Below are 26,381 nucleotides of genomic sequence, written 5' to 3' on the forward strand. Positions count from 1 at the left end.
TTTTCTGGTTGTATCTGGTTTTCTGGTTGTGGAAACCAGTTTATGATGTCTTACTTCCTTTTACAGTTAGTACACAACCTGACCATGACGTCAGAAAATATATCAGTCTGACATCATTGCAAACAGTTTTGCCCGCTTGTTGGAAAGTCAAGAGAGATGACGAACCTCACCAATAAACAACTGCTTAATTAAGTGGCAAGGCATGGTGAAAATAAGCATACAATGAGCAAAATGGACTCCCAATCCTCATGTAGTGTCCCAACAATTTTAATTTGAGGGTATCTATGTTGATTGTATGGTAGCAGGCTTAGTAGATGAGGGACCTCTCTCTCAGTTGAAGTTGATGATCATTTGAAGGAGGGGAGCGGCGGGGAAGTCCATGGTGATGATTCCGAAGCGCCTGTTCTGCCCTATCAGTGCCATCAGGTAGTCGTACAGGCGGGCATTGATTCGCTGGGCAATGGCGTTGGGGTAGGCAAAGATGCCCGCTCCGCTGCCATAGGTGAGGAAGATATAGGCCTTGTTGCCCACAGGGGCAGCCTCCAGGTGTTCGTGCACACTTTGCCATTTCTCAGCCACATGCAGGAGGGTGGGGACCTGGGGAGACAACAAGCATATGAGACTCAATACAAATGTTTAGCCACAATTTAATTTTCAAAATGACCTTCTCCTTACCTTCCAGTCGTCTGCAATGTCCAGGGAGCCGTAGCGCATGCCGAGGTCAGGTCCGCCAAAGTCCTGGAGGACAATGAGCTTCCCTCTGGCCTGTCCCACAGTTGGCATGAGCCGACTGTGCCACAGCAGGTCCCAGTCAGCATAGAGGTGGATGTAGCTGACCACCGCCCCGTAGATGTCATAGGTCTCACTGAACTCCTCCTTGAGCCGCATCAGCACCGTCTCGCTGGGGTACTCACGTAGGAAGTCAGCCACGCCCTCCAGCACGTCACCGAAGTGTGCCCGCTGGTAGGACACGCCGTGGTGGATGGTGAGGTTGCCACGCACATGGCGCACACGAACGTCCAGGAAGCGCACACCGGCACGCAACTGCGACGCCAGGCTCCAGGACTGGCACTCAGCCAAGGCGCCGCCGTAGATGGCCATGGTGTTGTGGGTGCCAGGCATGGTGACCTCGGACAGCGGGCGGCTGTCCGGGAGGTCCGCCATCCAGGAGGGGTTGAGGAACTCGGGGGCCGGAGTGTCGTCATAGTCAGGCCTCTGGATGGCGCTGTTGCTCAAGCCAACAGCCCTGGTGGGTAATTACATCAAAGGTCAATACCTAATCCCAAAGTTAGCTAATTATATTACTCATAACTGACTCTCACACCACTCTTACACTACTTCTCTAGAGTTGTGTCTAAATTCTCCTGAATGACGTCCTCTCCTTATCTCCTTTGCTTCATAAGTCTTAGATTGGCCTCTTCTATATTGTTCTGTCCTCTCCAGTCAATCAGATTAGCGCTAATGAAGGAAAGAAGACTGAGTCTCCTTAAACTATTCAAGACTATTGAGACACAACCCCTGACTACCTTTGACATAAGATACTCACCCCAGTAGGGTCATCAGCTCGATAAGCATCTTCCCCATCCTGGGGACTCCTTTGGTGCTTGCCATGTCTGATTCTTCAGTTATATTAATGGGGACTGAGTTTGGGGGCAAGAAAAGGAAGCACAGATGAATCTCAGGGAAATTGTTTGGTGCTTTAGTTTTAGAATAGCAGCAATACAGGATTTTTTTTGTCATTTTTGGTTTGGGGGGGTTACAGGTACAATATCCATTTCCATTATAATCAGTTTATATAAATTGTACCCGTGGGCTGACACAAAAGAAAAATGCAAGCAAGAAATACATAGAGTTTTAAGTAATAATAAATTCAGTATAAACAGGAAAAGATCATTGACATTATTTACAGAATTAGGTATATTTGTCAAGGAATAATTGAGGCCTGGACTAGCAGCACCATTCATTCTCGCTGTCGATAATTCTAATATTATCAGTTCTAATAGTAACGGTCTCCACTGGTGAACTGGGAGAGAGTGAGGTGATTGCCATCTAAGAGCCAACATATTTTTTTGCGCTCTCATTATTAAGTAACATAATAGATGCAAAGTATTGAATATTTACAATGATGCATTAAAACATTTATTTTGTAACTTTCACTTTGCCCCAGAAGCAATTAACTGCAGGGCACTCCCACATCATATGAAGGAATGTGCCTACCTGATTCAGGGGACAGAGTGAACAGTTGGGGCCAATTTCATCGTAAAACATTTCCTTGGTGTTAAATACAGATAAATACAGATACCAAGGTCATATTTTTCCATATTAGGGTTGTTCAGATTCAATTATATCTGTGGACAATACTTTTTTAATGGCTAATTCAGAATATGAGCTTTCCCAAAGTTGTTTATAGAGATCAGTCCTTTCGGGAGCCCAGATCATTCATTTATAAATACCATCATTGGATGGTTCGGTAGTTGGGTTTCCCAAAAGACTCCATAGGCCAGCATAGCTGCCCTAAGTTATAAATATTGAGAAAATGAGTTACTTGGTAATGTGTATGGATCCTTCAAATCTGTGAATCTTGTCAAACCATTACTGTCCATGATACTGGCAAGGGAACAGATTCCACATTTGGACCATTCGGGGGATGCACAAGTCATTATTGGAGTATGGGCATGCCATTTTGATTCCCAGTTCCTTTTTTTTCAATTTTGCGCCAGATAGAGATTGTGTGAACAATAATAGGACCAAAGCGTAGTTTAATGTCACGGCGGTATAAAGAATCGGGAGACATGCACAGGAATGGGTAATAGGGATTTTTATTGACCCAAATTACAGCGTGCCATCTAATGGCACGGGGACGAAGACCAAACAAACACGTTTACAAAACATAGGGTTGAAACCCAAACAAAAGAGCGAGGAGTACCTCGAATAAATACACAATCGCACAATGATTATCACACGGGACGAGACCCGTAATCATCTGCACATTACACGTGGCACGAAAGACAAAACAACACAACACAGGTACTCACACGACCAACGGACATTGGAACAATAATCGACAGGACAATGGTGAACAAAGGGCACACTTATACAATTACTAATCAAATGGGAATAGGGACCAGGTGTGCGTAATGATAGGAGATAGGAGACACCATATGTCTCTCTATACTCAGCCAGGGGGCGTAGAATCATGTCTAAACCAATTTAGGATGGGACGAAATGCTAGTGCCTGGAAATACAATTTAAAGTTATAAGTACAATTTAAAGTTTGGTACGTCTTTCCCTTGTCAGTTTGTTAATTGTAGCCGGGATTGCTTATCTTTCCATATACATTTAGATACCACACTATGTAGATTGTCCCAATAGCCAGAAGGGGGAGCAATGGGAACCATTGAACTACAGAAATTCAGCCGTGGCAGTAGACTCATTTGACAATAGATATTCTCCTGGTTAAAGCAACTGGGAAGTTATTCCATCTACTGAGGAAGGGATTGAATTGATTTAAGCATTCTGTTAAAGTTAAAACAATGCCATTATTTATTAAAGAAATTGTATCAATAGCATGTCAACTATTAAGGGGTTTATGAATGCTTATTCATGAAAGTTATTATAAAATGTTAACAAAACGTATTATTTGAAATCAACACAAGCAACTTATTGTCAGCCTGTTGCTCTTTTGTTTTTCTTAAGAGGCGCAAATGGGAGGAGATCAGGTGGTTATCTCAATTGGATCTACAGAGCCTTCAGAAAGTATTCATACCCCTTGACTTATTCCACATTTTGTTGTGTTACAGCCTGAATTCAAAATTGATTAAATCGTTTTTTCTCTCACCCATCTACACACTATACCCCATAATGACAAAGTGAAAACATGTTTTTAGACATTTTTGCAAATCTATTGTAAATGGAATACAGAAATATCTAATTTACATATTCACATCCCTGTGTCAATACTTTGTAGAAGTACCTTTGGCGATTACAGTTGTGAGTCTTTTTGGGTAAGTCTCTAAGAGCTTTGCACACTTTGATTGTACAATATTTGCACATTATTCTTTTTTAAATTCTTCAAGTTGATTGTTGATCATTGCTAGACAGCCATTTTCAAGTCTTTCCATAGATTTTCAAGCCAATTTAAGTCAAAACTGTAACTCGGCCACTCAGAAACATTCAATGTCGTCTTGGTAAGCAACATCAAATCAAATTTTATTGGTCACATACACATATTTAGCAGGTGTTATTGTGGGTGTAGCTAAATGCTTGTGTTCCTAGCTCCAACAGTGCAGTAGTATCTAACAATTTGGTACATCAGTGTAGATTTGGCCTTGTGTTTTAGGTTATTGTCCTTCTGAAAGGTTGGAAAGTAGACTGTACTAGGTTTTCCTCTAGGATTTTGCTTGTGCTACTACAGACTACAAAGGGAAGCACAGCCGAGAGCTGCTCAGTGACTCGAGCCTACCTACATGTATTCCGTTTTGTTTTATCCCCCCAAACAACTAGTCCATGCTGATGACAAGCATACCCATAACATGATGCATCCACCACAACACTTTAAAATATGAAAGTGGTACTCGGTGATGTGTTGTATTTGCCCCAAATGTAGCGTTTTGTATTCAGGACAAAAAGCAAATTTCTTAGCAAATATCTTTCCAGTATTACTAAACAGGATGCATGTTTTGCAATTTTTTAAATTCTTTACAGGCTTCCTTCTTTTCACTCTGCCATTTAGGTTAGTATTGTGGAGTAAATATGTTGTTGATCCATCCCCGGTTTTCTCAAACTCTAGCTGTTTTAAAATGACAATTGGCCTCATGATGAAATCCCATGAAATCTCTCCGGAAACTGGGTTAAGAAGCATGCCTGAATCTTTGCAGTGACTGGGTGTATTGGTACACCATCCAAAGCCGAATTAATTGCTTCACCATGCTCAAACGGATATTCAATATGTGCTTATTTTATATTTTGTTTACCCATCTACCAATTGGTGCCCTTCTTTGCAAGGCATTGAAAAGCCTTCCTGGTCTTTGTGGTTGGATCAGAACATGAAATTCACTACTCAATTGAGGGACCTTGCATATAATTACATGTGTGGAGTACAGAGATGGGGTAGTCATTCAAAAATCATGTTAACCACGATTATTGAACACAGAATGAGTCCATGCAACTTATTATGCGATTTGTTAAGCACATTTTTACTCCTGAACTTATTTAAGCTTGCCATAACAAACGGGTTGAATACGTACTGACTCAAGACATTTCGCTTAAAAAAATTATTATAATAATTTTACATATGTTCTACAAACAAAATTTCACTTTGACATTATATGGTATTGGGTTTAGATCAGTAACACAACACCTAAATGTAATCCATTTTAAATTCAGGCTGTACCACAACAAAATGTGGAAAAATTAAAGAGGTGTGAATACTTTCTGAAGTGCATACTGTATGCACTTGTGGACACAGGTGAAACCTAGAGTAGTTTTCCCACTACAAAAGGTAAAGGTTCTGTAAAAGATAAAGATCACACTTTTGATTATCTAACTCTTGTCAAACGTAAGTTACATAAATAGAAGCATAACAACTTTATTTGTTATGCTGACTGTGCTAGTTTAAATTATTTGTAACTTGTTACCTATTTCAATACAAGTGCTTATAGATTTGTTTTAACCTACAGTAGTTTATTTTCAGTTATTACTTGCTTTGTCAGAGTTGACCGCAGAGCAATTTCCTAGATGATCCCTAAATTAATATATCCTCCTTTTCAAAAATACGGTTAACCTCTAAACCAGACTTAAAGATAATATAAACCTAGGATGCAATTGCATGTGGCTAAAAAACAGCACAGATGTACAGTAGGCGTAATAAAAGCAAGCAAGCCCATGAAAAAGTTGGCAGCGATACGGGCAAAGTACAGGCAATGAATGAATTCGATGTGAACCCAGTTCACCCCACAAGGAATTTCTATGGCAGGCTAAACCTTTCTAAGCCCAGATCCAAACATGAGTTCCTCTATTCTAGCGACCACAGTATCAATGCCCTTGTTACCTGAACCCAAAAGGCGGGGGTCTTCGGCCTGACAACCCTGCAGCCAAAGGAGGACAGCGAGCAAGAGAGAGACAGAGACGGACTGAGTGAACGAGTGAGGGGGCATGTTGATGGGGGATGTTGATGTAGCAGATCCTAGGAAAGCTATGTGGGTTCAACATCAGTGTGTGAGAGGGGGGCGCTCGCTCGCTTGACCGATCACGCCACTGTTGTTTCAGACTAACTGTTCGGCGTGCTCACACACACACACACACACACACACACACACACACACACACACACACACACACACACACACACACACACACACACACACACACACACACACACACACACACACACACACACAATTCATAACCACCCAGGCAACTGCGTAACCATAAACAATGGTTTAAAATTCAATACACAATAACCTGTCATTCCAGCTAACTTTTGGGAGTAAGTTTAGCAAACTCATGTTTATCATTCACTGTCTCGTCACATCTTCGTATGTTTGCTGTGGTTGTGTGATTTTAATTGTGCCTTAGTGCCAAATAGAAATATATAAAGTGAATATTAACTTTTTGGTAACACTTTACTTGATGCACAGCGTCATAACACGTTATGACACGGTCATAACCATGTCATAATATGTCATAGCAGCTGTCGTAACTTGTCATAACCTGTCACAATATGGTCATAACACTGTCATGACCCATATTTATATCTGTTGTGACATATATTGCGTTATTTTATGATTGGTTATGACACCTACATAAGAGTGTCAAACCCACATTTATTGAAACGTGTTTTTTCCCTACCAAGAAGTTTTCTTTCGTTTAAAGGTTTGTTTCTTAAGTCCGTTGTTGTTGTTATAATTAATTCTCCACAGTTAGGTTTTTTTCATCATTAAATAACTTGTAGAAAATACACTTTATAACACTGTCATAAATTATAACCATCCTGTGTTACTTTACTTGGACTAAGAAAATGCACTTTATGACACTGTCAAGAAACATTAGGACCATCATAATCATATAAGCCAGATAGGCCTACCTATCACGTACATGCCCTTATGTCAGTCATTAGTCAAAAAGAGGGTGTCTTGTCCTGCTCCTGAAATCTGTTCTTGCATTCATCCCAGTCACCAGAAACAGAGCATTGGGGTAGGTGCATGTCTCACATCAATGTGTGCGCAATTACAATAATAATTAAATATGGATAATCTCACAAAATGTTACATAACATAAACATAGTGTTCAGAAAATAAAATAAAATAGTATTTGTCACATGCGCCGAATACAAGCAGACCTTACAGTGAAATGCTTACTTACAAGCCCTTAACCAACAACGCATTTTTAAGAAAAATACCTGAAAAACTAAGAAATACCGGGTACCGGTAAGTTGAGGTAATTGAAGTAATATATACATGTGGGTAGAGTTATTTAACTGACTTATGCATATATAATAACAGAGAGTAGCAGCAGCGTAAAAGAGGGGGGAATGCAAGTAGTCTGGGTAGCCATTTGATTAGATGTTCAGGAGTCTTATGGCTTGGGGTAAGAAGCTGTTTAGAAGCCTCTTGGATCTAGACTTGGTGCTTCGGTACCGCTAGCCGTGCGGAAGCAGAGAGAACAATCTATGACTAGGGTGGCTGGAGTCTTTGACAATTTTTAGGGCCTTCCTCTGACACCACCTGGCATAGAGGTCCTGGATGGCAGGAAGCTTGGTCCCAGTGATGTACTGGGCCATACACACTACCCTCTGTAGCGTCTTGCGGTCGGAGGCCGAGTAGTTGCTATACCAGGCAGTGATGCAACCAGTCAGGATGCTCTCGATGGTGCAACTGTAGAACCTTTTGAGAATCTGAGGACCCATGCCAAATCTTTTCAGTCTCCTGAGGGGGAATAGGTTTTGTCGTGCCATCTTCATGACTGTCATGGTGTGCTTGGACCATGTTAGTTTGTGGACACCAAGGAACTTGAAGCTCTCAACCTGCTCCACTACAGCCCCGTTGATGAGAATGGGGGTGCGCTCGGTACTCCTTTTCCTGTAGTCCACAATCATCTCCTTTGTCTTGAACACGTTGAGGGAGAGGTGCCGACCAAGATGGCCGCCTCGCTTCGCGTTCCTTGAAAATATGCAGTATTTAGTTTTTTTATGTGTTATTCCTTACATTGGTACCCCAGGTAATCTTAGGTTTCATTACATACAGTCGGGAGGAACTACTGAATATAAGAGCAACGTCAACTCACCATCGTTCCAACCAGAAATATGACTTTCCCGAAACGGATCCAGTGTTTTGCCTTCCACCCAATACAATGGATCTGATCCCAGCCGGCGACCCTATGCGACGCCGTAAAAGGGGCAAACGTAGCGGTCTCCTGGTCAGGCTTCGGAGACGGGCACATCGCGCTCCACTCCCTAGCATACTACTCGCCAATGTCCAGTCTCTTGACAATAAGGTTGATGAAATCCGAGCACGGGTGACATTCCAGAGAGACATCAGAGATTGTAACGTTCTCTGCTTCACGGAAACATGGCTAACTCAAGAGACGCTAACGGAGTCGGTGCAGCCAGCTGGTTTCTTCACGCATCGCGCCGACAGAAACATACATCTTTCTGGTAAGAAGAGGGGCGGGGGTGTATGCCTTATGATTAACGAGACATGGTGTGATCATAACAACATACAGGAACTCAAGTCATTCTGTTCACCTGATCTAGAACTCCTCACAATCAAATGTCGACCGCATTATCTACCAAGGGAATTCTCTTCGATTATAATCACAGCCGTATATATTCCCCCCCAAGCAGACACATCGATGGCCCTGAACGAACTTTATCTGACTCTTTGTAAACTGGAAACCACACACCCTGAGGCTGCATTCATCGTAGCTGGGGACTTTAACAAGGCTAATCTGAAAACAAAACTCCCTAAATTCTATCAGCAGATCGATTGTGCTACCAGGGCTGGTAAAACCTTGGATCATTGTTATACTAACTTCCGCGACGCATATAAGGCCCTCCCCCGCCCTCCTTTCGGAAAAGCTGACCACGACTCCATTTTGTTGCTCCCAGCCTACAAACAGAAACTAAAATCCAACTTCCGGGTTGGAGCGAGCGGTCGCAGTCGCACTTCGGTCCGCAGGTAGTATAACTTTTCATTACATTTCATTACATTTCATTATAGTACAACGGTTTGATTTGTCTAATCTTAGCAATTTCTTCTTAGCTAGCTACATAGCCGTCCTTGTATCAAAGATAATTGCGTAATTATCGTATTTCGTCGTCCTAACGTAGTCTACACTGCTATCTGCCCAGCAGCTAGCCAGCTAGCAAACGTCCACCGTCTACCGAATAGCAGCACTGTAGAAACTATTACACTCAACTGAACGACTTGATTAGTGTAGTGTTAGCTAGCTACATAGTTGTCTTTGCTGTCTTCGTATCCAAGATAATTGTGTAGTTTAGAGTGTGTAGTTTTAGAGTGATTATCTTAATTTACCGAGGTTAGCTAGCCAGCTATTTGTCGTCCTTAACGTAGGAGACACTGCTAGCTAGCCAACAGCTAGCCAACGTCTACCGAATAGAACTTCCGCACTCAACAACCCGGTCGCATTCCGCTTCGCTCCACAGGTAGTATCACATTTTCATTTCATTTCATTACAGTACAACGGTTTGATTTGTTTGATCGTAGCTAGCTACATAGCTAGCTACATAGCCGTCTTTGTATCAAAGATAATTGTGTAGTCTAGAGCGATTTTCTAGGTTAGCTAGCCAGCTATTGTCGTTCTTTTAACGCAACGTAACGTAATCAACACTGCTAGCTAGCCAGCTAGCCCCCGAATAGCAGCACTGTAGAAACTATTACACTCAACGGAACGACTTGATTAGTGTAGTGTCAACAACGCAGCCACTGCCAGCTAGCCTACAAAGTCAACAACGCAGCCACTGCCAGCTAGCCTACTTCAGCAGTACTGTATCATTTTAATCATTTTAGTCAATAAGATTCTTGCTACGTAAGCTTAACTTTCTGAACATTCGAGACGTGTAGTCCACTTGTCATTCCAATCTCCTTTGCATTAGCGTAGCCTCTTCTGTAGCCTGTCAACTATGTGTCTGTCTATCCCTGTTCTCTCCTCTCTGCACAGACCATACAAACGCTCCACACCGCGTGGCCGCGGCCACCCTAATCTGGTGGTCCCAGCGCGCACGACCCACGTGGAGTTCCAGGTCTCCGGTAGCCTCTGGAACTGCCGATCTGCGGCCAACAAGGCAGAGTTCATCTCAGCCTATGCCTCCCTCCAGTCCCTCGACTTCTTGGCACTGACGGAAACATGGATCACCACAGATAACACTGCTACTCCTACTGCTCTCTCTTCGTCCGCCCACGTGTTCTCGCACACCCCGAGAGCTTCTGGTCAGCGGGGTGGTGGCACCGGGATCCTCATCTCTCCCAAGTGGTCATTCTCTCTTTCTCCCCTTACCCATCTGTCTATCGCCTCCTTTGAAATCCATGCTGTCACAGTTACCAGCCCTTTCAAGCTTAACATCCTTATCATTTATCGCCCTCCAGGTTCCCTCGGAGAGTTCATCAATGAGCTTGATGCCTTGATAAGCTCCTTTCCTGAGGACGGCTCACCTCTCACAGTTCTGGGCGACTTTAACCTCCCCACGTCTACCTTTGACTCATTCCTCTCTGCCTCCTTCTTTCCACTCCTCTCCTCTTTTGACCTCACCCTCTCACCTTCCCCCCCTACTCACAAGGCAGGCAATACGCTCGACCTCATCTTTACTAGATGCTGTTCTTCCACTAACCTCATTGCAACTCCCCTCCAAGTCTCCGACCACTACCTTGTATCCTTTTCCCTCTCGCTCTCATCCAACACTTCCCACACTGCCCCTACTCGGATGGTATCGCGCCGTCCCAACCTTCGCTCTCTCTCCCCCGCTACTCTCTCCTCTTCCATCCTATCATCTCTTCCCTCTGCTCAAACCTTCTCCAACCTATCTCCTGATTCTGCCTCCTCAACCCTCCTCTCCTCCCTTTCTGCATCCTTTGACTCTCTATGTCCCCTATCCTCCAGGCCGGCTCGGTCCTCCCCTCCCGCTCCGTGGCTCGACGACTCATTGCGAGCTCACAGAACAGGGCTCCGGGCAGCCGAGCGGAAATGGAGGAAAACTCGCCTCCCTGCGGACCTGGCATCCTTTCACTCCCTCCTCTCTACATTTTCCTCTTCTGTCTCTGCTGCTAAAGCCACTTTCTACCACTCTAAATTCCAAGCATCTGCCTCTAACCCTAGGAAGCTCTTTGCCACCTTCTCCTCCCTCCTGAATCCTCCTCCCCCTCCCCCCCCTCCTCCCTCTCTGCAGATGACTTCGTCAACCATTTTGAAAAGAAGGTCGACGACATCCGATCCTCGTTTGCTAAGTCAAACGACACCGCTGGTTCTGCTCACACTGCCCTACCCTGTGCTCTGACCTCTTTCTCCCCTCTCTCTCCAGATGAAATCTCGCGTCTTGTGACGGCCGGCCGCCCAACAACCTGCCCGCTTGACCCTATCCCCTCCTCTCTTCTCCAGACCATTTCCGGAGACCTTCTCCCTTACCTCACCTCGCTCATCAACTCATCCCTGACCGCTGGCTACGTCCCTTCCGTCTTCAAGAGAGCGAGAGTTGCACCCCTTCTGAAAAAACCTACACTCGATCCCTCCGATGTCAACAACTACAGACCAGTATCCCTTCTTTCTTTTCTCTCCAAAACTCTTGAACGTGCCGTCCTTGGCCAGCTCTCCCGCTATCTCTCTCAGAATGACCTTCTTGATCCAAATCAGTCAGGTTTCAAGACTAGTCATTCAACTGAGACTGCTCTTCTCTGTATCACGGAGGCGCTCCGCACTGCTAAAGCTAACTCTCTCTCCTCTGCTCTCATCCTTCTAGACCTATCGGCTGCCTTCGATACTGTGAACCATCAGATCCTCCTCTCCACCCTCTCCGAGTTGGGCATCTCCGGCGCGGCCCACGCTTGGATTGCGTCCTACCTGACAGGTCGCTCCTACCAGGTGGCGTGGCGAGAATCTGTCTCCTCACCACGTGCTCTCACCACTGGTGTCCCCCAGGGCTCTGTTCTAGGCCCTCTCCTATTCTCGCTATACACCAAGTCACTTGGCTCTGTCATAACCTCACATGGTCTCTCCTATCATTGCTATGCAGACGACACACAATTAATCTTCTCCTTTCCCCCTTCTGATGACCAGGTGGCGAATCGCATCTCTGCATGTCTGGCAGACATATCAGTGTGGATGACGGATCACCACCTCAAGCTGAACCTCGGCAAGACGGAGCTGCTCTTCCTCCCGGGGAAGGACTGTTCCATGATCTCGCCATCACGGTTGACAACTCCATTGTGTCCTCCTCCCAGAGCGCTAAGAACCTTGGCGTGATCCTGGACAACACCCTGTCGTTCTCAACTAACATCAAGGCGGTGGCCCGTTCCTGTAGGTTCATGCTCTACAACATCCGCAGAGTACGACCCTGCCTCACACAGGAAGCGGCGCAGGTCCTAATCCAGGCACTTGTCATCTCCCGTCTGGATTACTGCAACTCGCTGTTGGCTGGGCTCCCTGCCTGTGCCATTAAACCCCTACAACTCATCCAGAACGCCGCAGCCCGGCTGGTGTTCAACCTTCCCAAGTTCTCTCACGTCACCCCGCTCCTCCGCTCTCTCCACTGGCTTCCAGTTGAAGCTCGCATCCGCTACAAGACCATGGTGCTTGCCTACGGAGCTGTGAGGGGAACGGCACCTCAGTACCTCCAGGCTCTGATCAGGCCCTACACCCAAACAAGGGCACTGCGTTCATCCACCTCTGGCCTGCTCGCCTCCCTACCACTGAGGAAGTACAGTTCCCGCTCAGCCCAGTCAAAACTGTTCGCTGCTCTGGCCCCCCAATGGTGGAACAAACTCCCTCACGACGCCAGGACAGCGGAGTCAATCACCACCTTCCGGAGACACCTGAAACCCCACCTCTTTAAGGAATACCTAGGATAGGATAAAGTAATCCTTCTCACCCCCCCCCCCCCCCTTAAAAGATTTAGATGCACTATTGTAAAGTGGCTGTTCCACTGGATGTCATAAGGTGAATGCACCAATTTGTAAGTCGCTCTGGATAAGAGCGTCTGCTAAATGACTTAAATGTAAATGTAAATGTAAAACAACAAGCTCCCTCGCTCAGGTCTGTTCAACGCTGGTCCGACCAATCTGATTCCACGCTTCAAGACTGCTTCGATCACGCGGATTGGAATATGTTCCGCATTGCGTCCAACAACAATATTGACGAATATGCTGATTCGGTGAGCGAGTTCATTAGAAAGTGCATTGACGATGTCGTACCCACAGCAACGATTAAAACATTCCCAAACCAGAAACCGTGGATTGACGGCAGCATTCGCGTGAAACTGAAAGCGCAAACCACTGCTTTTAACCAGGGCAAGGTGACCGGAAACATGACCGAATACAAACAGTGTAGCTATTCTCTCCGCAAGGCAATCAAACAGGCTAAGTCCCAGTACAGAGACAAAATCGAGTCGCAATTCAACAGCTCAGACACAAGAGGTATGTGACAGGGTCTACAGTCAATCACGGATTACAAAAAGAAAACCAGCCCCGTCGCGGACCAGGATGTCTTGCTCCCAGACAGGCTAAATAACTTTTTTGCTCGCTTTGAGGACAATACAGTGCCACTGACACGGCCCGCTACCAAAACCTGCGGGCTCTCCTTCACTGCAGCCGAGGTGAGTAAAACATTTAAACGTGTTAACCCTCGCAAGGCTGCAGGCCCAGACGGCATTCCCAGCCGCGTCCTCAGAGCATGCGCAGACCAGCTGGCTGGTGTGTTTACGGACATATTCAATCAATCCTTATCCCAGTCTGCTGTTCCCACATGCTTCAAGAGAGCCACCATTGTTCCTGTTCCCAAGAAAGCTAAGGTAACTGAGCTAAACGACTACCGCCCCGTAGCACTCACTTCCGTCATCATGAAGTGCTTTGAGAGACTAGTCAAGGACCATATCACCTCCACCCTACCGGACACCCTAGACCCACTCCAATTTGCTTACCGACCCAATAGGTCCACAGACGACGCAATCGCAACCACACTGCCCTAACCCATCTGGACAAGAGGAATACCTATGTGAGAATGCTGTTCATCGACTACAGCTCAGCATTTAACACCATAGTACCCTCCAAACTCGTCATCAAGCTCGAGACCCTGGGTCTCGACCCCGCCCTGTGCAACTGGGTCCTGGACTTCCTGACGGGCCGCCCCCAGGTGGTGAGGGTAGGTAACAACATCTCCACCCCGCTGATCCTCAACACCCCACAAGGGTGCGTTCTGAGCCCTCTCCTGTACTCCCTGTTCACCCACGACTGCGTGGCCATGCACGCCTCCAACTCAATCATCAAGTTTGCGGATGACACTACAGTGGTAGGCTACAGTGGTAGGCTTGATTACCAACAACAACGAGACGGCCTACAGGGAGGAGGTGAGGGCCCTTGGAGTGTGGTGTCAGGAAAATAACCTCACACTCAACGTCAACAAAACAAAGGAGATGATTGTGGACTTCAGGAAACAGCAGAGGGAGCACCCCCCTATCCACATCGACGGGTCAGTAGTGGAGAAGGTGGAAAGTTTTAAGTTCCTTGGTGTACACATCACGGACAAACTGAATTGGTCCACCCACACAGACAGCGTTGTGAAGAAGGCGCAGCAGCGCCTCTTCAACCTCAGGAGGCTGAAGAAATTCGGCTTGTCACCGAAAGCACTCACAAACTTCTACAGATGCACAATCGAGAGCATCCTGTCGGGCTGTATCACCGCCTGGTACGGCAACTGCTCCGCCCACAACCGTAAGGCTCTCCAGAGGGTAGTGAGGTCTGCACAACGCATCACCGGGGGCAAACTACCTGCCCTCCAGGACACCTACACCACCCGATGTCACAGGAAGGCCATAAAGATCATCAAGGACAACAACCACCCAAGCCACTGCCTGTTCACCCCGCTATCATCCAGAAGGCGAGGTCAGTACAGGTGCATCAAAGCAGGGACCGAGAGACTGAAAAACAGCTTCTATCTCAAGGCCATCAGATGGTTAAACAGCCACCACTAACATTTAGCGGCCGCTGCCAACATACTGACTCAACTCCAGCCACTTTAATAATGGGAATTGATGGAAATTATGTAAAAATGTACCACTAGCCACTTTAAACAATGCCACTTAATATAATGTTTACATACCCTACATTACTCATCTCATATGTATATGTATATACTGTACTCTATATCATCTACTGCATCTTGCCATCTTTATGTAATACATGTATCACTAGCCACTTTAAACTATGCCACTTTATGTTTACATACCCTACATTACTCATCTCATATGTATATACTGTACTCTATACCATCTACTGCATCTTGCCTATGCCGTTCTGTACCATCACTCATTCATATATCTTTATGTACATATACTTTATCCCTTTACACTTGTGTGTATAAGGTAGTAGTTGTGGAATTGTTAGGTTAGATTACTTGTTGGTTATTACTGCATTGTCGGAACTAGAAGCACAAGCATTTCGCTACACTCGCATTAACATCTGCTAACCATGTGTATGTGACAAATAAAATTTGATTTGATTTGTTGTCCTGGCACCACACAGCCAGGTCTCTGCCCTCCTCCCTATATGCTGTCTCGTTGTTGTTGGTGATCAGGCCTACCACTGTTGTGTCATTGGCAAAACTTAATGATGGTGTTGGAGTCTTGGCAGGCCGTGCAGTCATAAGTGCTGAGCACGCACCCCTGAGGGGCCCCCATGTTGAGGATCAGCATGGCGGATGTGTTGTTACCTACCCTTACCACCTGGGGGTGGCCCGTGAGGAAGTCCAGGATCTAGTTGCAGAGGGGGGTGTGTAGTCCCAGGGTCCTTAGCTTAGTGATGAGCTTTGAGGGCACTATGGTGTTGAACACTGAGCTATAGTCAATGAATAGCATTTTCACATAGGTGTTCCTTTTGTTCAGGTGTGAAAGGGCAGTGTGGAGTGCAATAAAGATTGCATCATCTGTGGATCTGTTGGGGCAGTATGCAAATTGGAGTGGGTCTCGGGTTTCTGGGATAATGGTGTTGATGTGAGCCATTACCAACCTTTCGGTAGTCATTTGGGCAGGTTACCTTATGGTTCTTGGGCACAGGGACTATGGTGGTCTGCTTGAAACATGTTGGTATTACAGACTCAGACAGGGAGAGGTTAAAAATTACTATTATTATTATTTTTTAATTTAACCTTTACTTAACTAGGCAAGTCATTTAAGAACAAATTCTATTTACAATGACGACCTACCGGGGGACAGTGGGTTAACTGCCTTGTTCAGAACGACAGATTTTTACCTTGTCAGCTTTCGGTTACTGGCCCAATGCTCTAACCACTAGACTACCTGCCGCGCAAATGTCAGTGAAGACACTTGCCAGTTGGTCAGCGCATACTCGGAGTACAGATCCTGGTAATCCGTCTGGCCCTGCGGCCTTGTGAATGTTGACCTGTTTAAAGGTCTTACTCACATCGGCTGCAGAGAGCGTGATCACACAGTCGTCCGGAACAGCTGGTGCTCTCATGCATGTTTCAGTGTTACTTGCCTCGAAGCGAGCATAGAAGTAATTTAGCTCGTCTGGTAGGCTCATGTCACTGGGCAGCTCTCGGCTGTGCTTCCCTTTGTAGTCTGTAGTAGTTTGCAAGCCCTGCCACATCCGACGAGGATCGCAGGCGGTGTAGTACGATTCGATCTTAGTCCTGTATTGACGCTTTGCCTGTTTGATGGTTCGTCGGAGGCATAGCGGGATTTCTTATAAGCTTCCGGGTTAGAGTCCCACTCCTTGAGTGGCAGCTCTACCCATTTGCTCAGTGCGAATGTTGCCTGTAATCCATGGTTTCTGGTTGGGGTATGTACGTACAGTCACTGTGGGGACGACGTCCTTGATGCACTTATTGATAAAGCCAGTGACTGATGTTGTGTACTCCTCAATGCCATCGGAAGAGTCACGGAAAATATTCCAGTCTGTGCTATCAAAACAGTCCTGTAACTTAGCATCTGCTTCATCTGACCACTTTTTTATTGACCGAGTCACTGGTGCTTCCTGCTTAAATTTTTGCTTGTAAGCAGGAATCGGGAGGACAGAATTATGGTCAGATTTGCCATATGGAGGGCGAGGGAGAGCTTTGTACGCTTCTCTGTGTGTGGAGTAAAAGTGGTTTAGAGTTTTTTTCCCCTCTGGTTGCACAATTAACATAGAAATGAGGTAAAACAGATTTCCCTGCATTAAAGTCCCCGGGTCACTAGGAGCGCCGCATCTGGGTGAACGTTTTCCTGGTTGCTTATGGAGGAATACAGCTCATTTAGTGTGGTCTTAGTGCCAGCATCAGTCTGTGGTGGTATGTAGACAGCTACGAAAAATACAGATGAAAACTCTCTAGGTAGATAGTGTGGTCTACAGCTTATCATGAGATACACAAACTCAGGCGAGCAAAACCTTGAGAATTCCTTAGATATCGTGCACCAGCTGTTGTTTACAAATATACATAGACCACCACCCCTTGTCTTACCAGAGGCTGCTGTTCTATCCTGCCGATGCAGTGTGTAAACCGCCAGCTGTATGTTAATCATGTCGTCGTTCAGCCACGACTCGGTGAAACACAAGATATTACAGTTTTTAATGTCCCGTTAGTAGGATGTACATGCTTTTATTTATTTTATTTATTTTCCAGCAATTGAGCGTTGGCCAGTAGTATGGATGGAAAGGGCAGATTAGCCACAAGTCGGCAGATCCTCACAAGGCATCCCAATCTCTTTCCGCGATATCTTTTCCGTCTCTTTCTCCTGCGAAAGACTGGGATGAGGGCCTGTTTGGGTGTCTGGAGTAAATCCCTCTCGTCCGACTCTCGTACTGTTGACAAGAAGGCTAACGTGTAATGGAATGTTTTGCCTTGTGTGGTAGGTTTTGTGGGGTTTGACACTTTTATGTAGGTGTTATAACCATCCATAAAATAATGCAATATATGTCACAAAAGGTTATGACAAGGTATTTCAGCTGTAATGACATATTATGACATGTTTATGACCGTGTCGTAATGTGTTATGACGCTGGGTGTCAAGTAAAGTGTTAACAAATGAATCTATAAAACTCTAATTGAAGAGGAAAATAATGTAGCCATTGTTTGTTGTCATTGGACAATGAAAACAAATCAATATAGATGAGAAAATTTGAAGGGGGCAAGCAGACATGTATATTGTTATAATCTTTGATGAGCCTTTATGAATAAGGCTAATTATGTATCTTTATGTTATCAACTTATCTTTTTGACTAGAGAACATATGTAGACACTAGTATGATGCTAGAGATAATGAATATAAGGTTAAAAAGTGGTGAAGTGCACCTTTTCTTATACCTATGTAGTAACAGTGTAATTACTACAGTGTTGTTGCATAGTAACTTAGTGATTGCTTTGTAATTGCATACCCATGGTTGAGCAGTTTTTGTAATTAAATACGTTTAATGAGTCCCTGATTATTGTGTGCAAAACTGCTTAATTTCATTTCTGTACAATTCAAATGAAATTACTGAAATACAATGTAACATCAATAAGATGTTGTTACTAGTGTAATAACAGAGTTACACAGGTATAAGATACATTTAATGTAAAGTGAGTAATACAGGCTTACAACGTATTCATAACATGTGATCTCATAGGGTTGCTCACTTTAGGACCTACAGTATCTTCTCTCTAATCATAATATAGGGCAGGCTACTGAGAGTGTGGCGGCAGCCGGAGGGTTGCTGTCATTAATATCCCATATGCTACATACTGCCATTGTGCCCTTGAGTAAGGCACCTAACCCCCCAAAACTCCTTCAGGGGGGCTGCTCTATCTCTCTCTCTCTTTCTCACTCTTTGCGTGTGTGTGAGATAGTTGTGGTGTGTTGGTTTCGTACTATGAGAGCAGAAAATAAAGAATTGCCATGCAATTTGTAAACATATATTCTATTCTGATGGATTCCCTCTACCCTTATCCCTACATACACATCACTATTAAAAACTCTTGCTACTGAAGGTGTGGATGCATTTGATATGCCTAAAACAATAGACACCCTGCCTTGCCTCTGCTTGGTTTACAGCCACAAAACAGCCAGCTGCATTTCCCCCCTCCATCCAATCAGCACAGCCCAAACAAGAGTCATGTTTCCTTGTTCCTCTGTCCTTATATGGCAGAAAGTAGGCTGGGCTTCTCAGACTGGGGGACTCTTGGAAAATGGTCGCTTGGAAATACTGACAGCTTGTATAAAGAGAAGGATAACAACAGCTTGACCTCAGGTAAACAGAAGATATTTAGCCTTAAGGGCTTTGTGTTATCTTTTGGGGTTTTATCTGAAAAAGAACACTTTATATTTAAGTCAAAAGGGAAATCAGTGGTTCATGATACATGTTTGTGGTTGGAGAAACAGGAAATGAGTGTAGTTAGATAAAAAATTAATGTGATTTACTCAAATGGATCTCTGAATTGATGTACAGTACATTGGCATGTGCCTTTATCATTTAGTTTTTCTTTAGAAAAACTTGCCGGTGTTATAGGAGGTCAATGATTGTATTTAAAGTATCCAGGCGACACACCTACTGGTCTTCCAGATTTTTTTCCTTGGGCATGATGAGTAAGAGCTAAGCTATGAACTAGGGTTGTATACGTTTTGCAGAGCCACACATCAGTTAGTGTATAGACACAGGACAACATACACTCCCTTTCATAGGTGACCCAAATTGATCTTGTCCTGTGTGAGGTTTGAATTTAGAAGCCCTGTATCTGAATGAAATACTGTACTTGATTCCAACTGATTGCTAACAGCCATAAATATGAAAAGAAAAGATTGATAATGAAAGATATGTTCTCTTAGAAAGACATTGTCTCCAATTCTCTCTCAAATAAGATATAACAGTTAATTTTGGCTTCTAAACTGAAGTAATTATTGTTACCCTGGCCTAGTTACTTGTTACTTACTACACAACTAGAGGCGTTACTCAGGAGTATTAAAACTGTAGCTTGATACATAAAGCTAAAAGACACAAAGTGACATAATGCATGTGTGGAATGCAACTTGAGAACTAAGATGCCCATTTTTTTTCAGCAGCATTAAAAGTAATAAGATTCTTCTGAAACATTGGTCGATCTCCCCCATCTACAGGAAAAACTGAAATAGAAACTGTTCAGTTCATTGACTACCCTCACACAACAGCCTGACACTGTCGGGTTTCTCTCTCTGTTTGCTTTCTCTTTCTCTTCATCATTATATTTTTCGCTCTCTCTGTCAGAGTCACAGACGCTAACAGCGATGGCTGAGGCAGCGATGGCTGAGGCCGGGCAAATCAGAAAGACAGCGGTCAAGGTGTTGGGTTGTGTGGAGAAGGTCTCCTCCTTCGCCTCGTCCATCGACCCCCTCTTCGGCATCGTCTCCTCCCTGGTGGGGGTGGTGCGCACAGGCCTGGTGGGCGAGGAGGCGCATGCCCTGGACAAGGACTTCCAGGTGGTACACGGCAAGTTGCAGAGCATCTCGGCGAAAAACCATCAGTGCCTGCGGCAGATCCGTGTAGACGAGGTCAATGAGACGTTCGGCAAGTATGAAGAGTACATCAAGCACCAGTATGCCGCCTTCAGCTCCATGGTGACGATGGTGAGGAAGGACCCAGAGGGAGCGCGGCGCCACATGGCCAACTTCGAGCGGGCCTACGAGAGGGACAAGAGTGACCTGAGCCTGGATGTGTACTACCGAGGCGTCATGGGCATCGGGTCGGTGTTTGGAAGGTCCCTGCTGAAGGTGTACCTGGAGCACTGCGATGGAGACCGCAGGGTTATGGAGCACCGGTGCTCTCACCTGGGCCACCTGTTCCACATCGGCCTGATCGCTCTCATGGCCTACACAGCGGTGACGGAGGACGACGAGGAAGAGGTGCGGGAGAAGTGGGCCAAGCGCGTGGAGGACATCCAAGCCAAGATGCAGGAGGTTTTGAGCCAGTGCAAAGAGGAGGAGGACAGGAGTCCGCCCTAAAGCTTGGGAAAGGGGAGAGGTGGGGGCCCTGTCCAGAAATAACCCCTACTCCCAGTCCTGAAGTGCTACTGGGTGTGCAGTATGTCCTGGGTGTTCCTGCCCTGCTCTAATACATCTGATTCTACTAATCACATGCTCATCTTGAGCCTAATTAGCTAAACCAGATATGTTAGAGCAGGGATGGAATAAAAGCCTGCAGACCCAGTTGTTATCCAGGAGGAGGGATGGCCACCCCTGCTCTAACCCCCTTGTTAGAACTGAATTTTAGCCAAATATTTTGCTTAGACCTGTCCAATTTATTCCGATCAACACAAGTGCCAAGGGGTAGGGGCTAAGGGTTGATTGTCGACAGGGCCAGCGTTTGAAGGAAGCTTCGGTGGGTTAGAAGTAGAGTTTTGTGGTTAAAACTGTAGAGAAGTGGTTCCCACTTTCTCAGCAACCAGACTCATTCAAGTGGACCAAGTAAAACAAGGAAATCATATATTATGTGTATTATGAATAGATGGAAAACCAAATTCACAGTAAAAGCAATCAAAATATGTTTTCTTTGTTTGTGCACATAAACTGCATGTTTATTTTGGTTAACTGAACTCTGTTGTTGTGGTAATTGTTCCTAGTTTGAATTTGTGTTCATACCGCTGCCTTATATTAGGCTACCTGCCAATACTTGCTCTGGCTGTCTGGTAATCTCTTATACTCTGTCTTCAATAAAGAAGTCTAAATTATGACCAATATTACAGTATGTACAAGATATATGACTGAAAAACTAGTACCATTTCTCTCTCTCACACACAGAATTATAGAGCACTGCCCCTATTAGTTATCTTGACCTGACCTGAAACATTTTGGAAAGACCTACATATTATGGATAGACTTAAACATGTTATATTGGTCTTACAGTAGAGAATTGCCATATGTAACGGATGTGAAATGGCTAGCTAGTTAGCGGGTACGCGCTAGTAGCATTTCAATCAGTTACGTCACTTGCTCTGAAACCAATATGTAGTGTTGCCCCTTGCTCTGCAAGGGCCGCGGCTTTTGTGGAGCGATGGGTAACGACCGTGCTTCGTGGGCAACCGTTGTTGATGTGTGCAGAGGGTCCCTGGTTCGCGCCCGTGTCGGGGCGAGGGGACGGTTTAAAGTTATACTGTTACATTGATGCTGTTGACCCGGATCACTGGTTGCTGCGGAAAAGGAGGAGGTTGAAAGGGGGGTGAGTGTAACGGATGTGAAATGGCTAGCTAGTTAGCGGGTACGCGCTAGTAGCATTTCAATCAGTTACGTCACTTGCTCTGAAACCAATATGTAGTGTTGCCCCTTGCTCTGCAAGGGCCGCGGCTTTTGTGGAGCGATGGGTAACGACGCTTCGTGGGTGTCAGTTGTCGATGTGTGCAGAGGGTCCCTGGTTCGCGCCCGGGTCGGGGCGAGGGGACGTACTAAAGTTATACTGTTACATTGGTGCCGTGGCCTTTGTGGAGCGATGGGTAACGATGCTTCGTGGGCGACCGTTGTTGATGTGTGCAGAGGGTCCCTGGTTCGCGCCCGTGTCGGGGCGAGGGGACGACGTAAAGTTATACTGTTACACATACATGGGGAAAGTTTGCTATGTTGCCTATGACACCATACATCAGGGGTTCCCAACCTAGGGTCCTTCCTTGATTTGAGAGATACAGTTTGCTATTGTTAATACCGATCAAAAACGGAGGTAAGCTACGACCTTCTAAAGTCGATGAGTAAAATAAATCGGACGTTGCTTGGGAAGTAATTGCATACACAAGCTAGGTTTCCATCCAATTGGCGACAGCTTTTCATGCGAATATTCTAGAATCCGCATAAAGAAAATATGCGCATTTTCCCACCAGTGGGGTTTCCATCAAATGGAGTTGTTGCAAATAAATAAATGCGTGATGACGTAATACACACAAAATTGACTTATTCGCTTAAATGTTCACGTACCGAATAAAAATCAAACGTTCAATGTGTTTCCATCGCATTTTCAACTCTAATGATAGTTTTGAGACAAAAACGTCTTCATTAAATAGTAAATGTGCCTACTCCGGTCTTGGCACCTGCGCTCTAGCCAACAGCTCGCAGATACAGTGCGGATAGACTTTGCGATTTGTCTAGTTTACATGATGATATTATTATGGATAAAAGCGAGAATTATTTGTATTTGTCAAACGGCAGCTAAACATCGATCATCATGTCAACAGAGTAAGACCCTCGGTAGGCCTATTTATTGGAAAGCAGCATCAAGCTCATCACCGTGCACTTTCACCATCCTGTGAAGTTCATCATAATTTATTTCATCTGTAGCCTAATAAACGGCATCGTTTCCCGAGTCGTGGTGGCAGAACTACACACCATATAATAGCGTGACTAAATTTACTTCGATATGATGGTTATCATGTCAATATTTGCGCATAAAGGCGTTTCCCCCGCATAATACATCTTACTGACACAAAAAGATCGAACGAACAAATATCTATCTACATTTTTTTTTACATTACACCGACACTTCCTGTTTCCATCACATAGTTGTCGTGACTTTAAAAGAAATACAATATAATTTTACTCGGATAAAAACTGTGGATGGAAACGTGGTTAGTGTGTGACTATCAATTCAGCGAATCACTTCGGGTAAAATAGAATATGTATAATTAAATTGAGGGTTCCTATAAATGATCATAGTAAATCATATGTAATTCACATTAAGGCCACAAGATGTCACAATTATTTCCCCAACATTTTCCCTGGCAGCAACTGCTCTTACTCAACAAAAAATGTCCTCTGTGTCATATCACAACTTTTGTAGATATTTCAACAAAACGATTTTGTGGTATTCATTTAACTATTATTATTATTATATATTTTAAAAATGTATAATTAGGAAAGTCTTAAAATAAATAATCCGCTTGTTTCGAGAGAAAAAAATGTAGATAATTTTTTGTAAAGAAGTAATATGTTGGATGAGTGTGTTGGGGGAAAAACCCCCTGGTGGCTAGTTGCCGCTTTATGGTTATGAATGTGTCATTTAGACAATGTCTAGCCCAGTTAGCGCTAGTTTATGCTAACTTGCTAGCTAGCAACTTCACTACCAGTACATTTTTACATTTACATTTAAGTCATTTAGCAGACGCTCTTATCCAGAGCGACTTACAAATTGGAAAGTTCATACATATTCATCCTGGTCCCCCCGTGGGGAATGAACCCACAACCCTGGCGTTGCAAGCGCCATGCTCTACCAACTGAGCCACACGGGACCACAAATGCTAGCAAACTAGTTAGTTAGCATAAGCGGCTAGGAGTGCTAGCTAGCAAGCTTACTACCAGACCCTCTGAGGTAAAATACATTTAAAAAAGAACATAACTTAATTGCAGTTGTAAATGTTTCCACTAGTGACTGATAGGTTTACAGTTTATGTTATATATTTTTTTAGCTATTTTACACAGCATTTTATGTCATATAGCTAGATAGCTAACGTTAGCTAGCTAAATCTTTGAGAGAGCTTTTCAATTGGCATCTCTCCCCCTGTTTTCAGTCACAGGTGGGGACTGGATTAGGTGTGAGCAGTGCAGGAGGTGGGCTCATGAGTTGTACTCCACATCTACTGGGGATAGCTTTGTTTTTGACCTATGTACAAATTAGCAATAGCAGAGCATAAGAGAGTTGCCACATGTTTTTTTATTTTTAATGTATTTCCTTTTTCCGTTATTTAACCAGGTAGGCCAGTTGAGAACAAGTTCTCATTTACAACTGCGACCTGGCCAAGATAAACAAAGCAGTATGACACAAACAACACAGAGTTACACATGGGATAAACAAATGTACAGTCAATAACACAATAGAAAAATCTATATACAGTGTGTGAAAATGTAGTACGATTAGGGAGGTAAGGCAATAAATAGGCCATAGTGGCAAAATAATTACAATTTAGCATTAACACGAGTGATAGTTGTGCAGAAGATGAATATGCAAGTAGAGATACTGGGGTGCGAAGGAGAAAGAAAATATGGGAATGAGGTAGTTGGGTGGGCTATTTACAGATGGGCTGTGTACAGGTGCAATGATCGGTAAGCTGCTCTGACAGCTGGTGCTCAAAGTTAGTGGGGGAGATATAAGACTCCAGCTTCAGTGATTTTTGCAATTCGTTCCAGTCATTGGCAGCAGAGAACTGGAAGGAAAGGCGGCCAAAGAGGGAGTCGGCTTTGGGGATGACCAGTGAAATATACCTGCTGGAGCGCGTGCTACGGGTGGGTGCTGCTATGGTGACCAGTGAGCTGACATAAGGCGGGGCTTTACCTAGCAAAAACTTATAGATGACCTGGAGCCAGTGGGTTTGGCAACGAATATGAAGCGAGGGCCAGCCAACAAGAGCATACAGGTCGCAGTGGTGGATAGTATATGGGGCTTTGGTAACAAAACGGATGGCACTGTGATAGACTACATCCAATTTGCTGAGTAGAGTGTTGGAGGCTATTTTGTAAATGACATCGCCGAAGTCAAGAATCGGTAGGATAGTCAGTTTTATGAGGGTATGTTCGGCAACATGAGTGAAGGATGCTTTGTTGCGAAATAGGAAGGCGATTCTAGATTTAATTTTGGATTGGAGATGCTTAATGTGAGTCTGGAAGGAGAGTTTACAGTCTAACCAGACACCTAGGTATTTGTAGTTGTCAACATATTTTAAGTCAGAATGTCCAGAGTAGTGATGCTAGACGGGCGGGCGGGTGCGGGCAGCGATCGGTTGAAGAGTATGCATTTAGTTTTACTTGCATTTAAGAGCAGTTGGAGGCCACGGAAGGAATGTTACACTGAATTAGTTAAGTTATGAGTTGTTGTTATTAAATGTAATATTCCAATGTTATTTAATGGTATTAGTTATTCCATTCCAATATTATATTATAATGAATATTCTTTTTAATGAATAATAAACAACTATTGAAAACCTTTTGCTGTAACGGCTGATTTCCTCCTCTTCGTCTGAAGAGGAGGTGTAGGGATCGGACCAAAACGCAGCGTGTTGTGAAGACATTATTAATTTATTTAGACAAGACGAACACGTAACACACTTGAGAAATTACAAAACAAAAAACGATGTTGACCGACCTGAACATATGAACTTACATAAACACGAAGAACACACGAACAGGTACAGACTAGAACAACCGATACAGTCCCGTGTGGTACAAACACTGACACGGAAGACAA

The 26,381-nt window shown here is 44.5% G+C and overlaps 2 protein-coding genes across 5 annotated transcripts; one reads left to right on the plus strand and one right to left on the minus strand.

Annotated features, from left to right (window-relative positions):
- Positions 1 to 251: 251 nt before the first annotated feature.
- Positions 252 to 6,192, minus strand: LOC139558572 (1-phosphatidylinositol phosphodiesterase). Of its 2 annotated transcripts, none has more exons than XM_071373767.1 (4): positions 6,050 to 6,192; positions 1,547 to 1,640; positions 676 to 1,246; positions 252 to 597 (listed from the first exon to the last, which is right to left on the minus strand). In XM_071373767.1, the coding sequence occupies exons 1-4, from the start codon at positions 6,153 to 6,155 to the stop codon at positions 331 to 333; spliced, it is 1,038 nt and encodes a 345-aa protein (XP_071229868.1). In that variant the 5' UTR covers positions 6,156 to 6,192; the 3' UTR covers positions 252 to 330. The 2 variants fall into 2 exon arrangements, with proteins under 2 accessions (XP_071229868.1, XP_071229870.1); XM_071373769.1 differs by lacking the exon at positions 6,050 to 6,192 and adding an exon at positions 3,036 to 3,100.
- Positions 6,193 to 19,348: 13,156 nt separating this feature from the next.
- LOC139558573 (protein rapunzel-like) lies at positions 19,349 to 21,906 on the plus strand. 3 transcript variants are annotated; one of them, XM_071373770.1, is made up of 3 exons: positions 19,354 to 19,445; positions 20,255 to 20,328; positions 20,435 to 21,906. In XM_071373770.1, exon 3 carries the CDS (start codon positions 20,456 to 20,458, stop codon positions 21,167 to 21,169), a length of 714 nt encoding a protein of 237 aa, XP_071229871.1. In that variant the 5' UTR covers positions 19,354 to 19,445; positions 20,255 to 20,328; positions 20,435 to 20,455; the 3' UTR covers positions 21,170 to 21,906. The 3 variants fall into 3 exon arrangements, with proteins under 3 accessions (XP_071229873.1, XP_071229871.1, XP_071229872.1); XM_071373771.1 differs by having other exon boundaries at positions 19,398 to 19,445; positions 20,252 to 20,328; XM_071373772.1 differs by lacking the exon at positions 20,255 to 20,328 and having other exon boundaries at positions 19,349 to 19,445; positions 20,436 to 21,906.
- Positions 21,907 to 26,381: the final 4,475 nt, after the last annotated feature.

This window comes from Salvelinus alpinus, chromosome 29 (assembly GCF_045679555.1).
Source record: "Salvelinus alpinus chromosome 29, SLU_Salpinus.1, whole genome shotgun sequence".
NCBI classification, from domain to species: domain Eukaryota; kingdom Metazoa; phylum Chordata; class Actinopteri; order Salmoniformes; family Salmonidae; genus Salvelinus; species Salvelinus alpinus.

Coding starts and splice junctions, on each gene's coding strand:
- LOC139558572 (XM_071373767.1), bottom strand. CDS start 6,155: ATGCCCCCTCACTCGTTCACTCAGTCCGTCTCTGTCTCTCTCTTGCTC. Junction 1,247..1,546: donor GAGCTGATGACCCTACTGGG/GTGAGTATCTTA, acceptor ATTACCCACCAG/GGCTGTTGGCTTGAGCAACA. Junction 598..675: donor ACATTGCAGACGACTGGAAG/GTAAGGAGAAGG, acceptor TTGTCTCCCCAG/GTCCCCACCCTCCTGCATGT.
- LOC139558573 (XM_071373772.1), top strand. CDS start 20,456: ATGGCTGAGGCAGCGATGGCTGAGGCCGGGCAAATCAGAAAGACAGCG.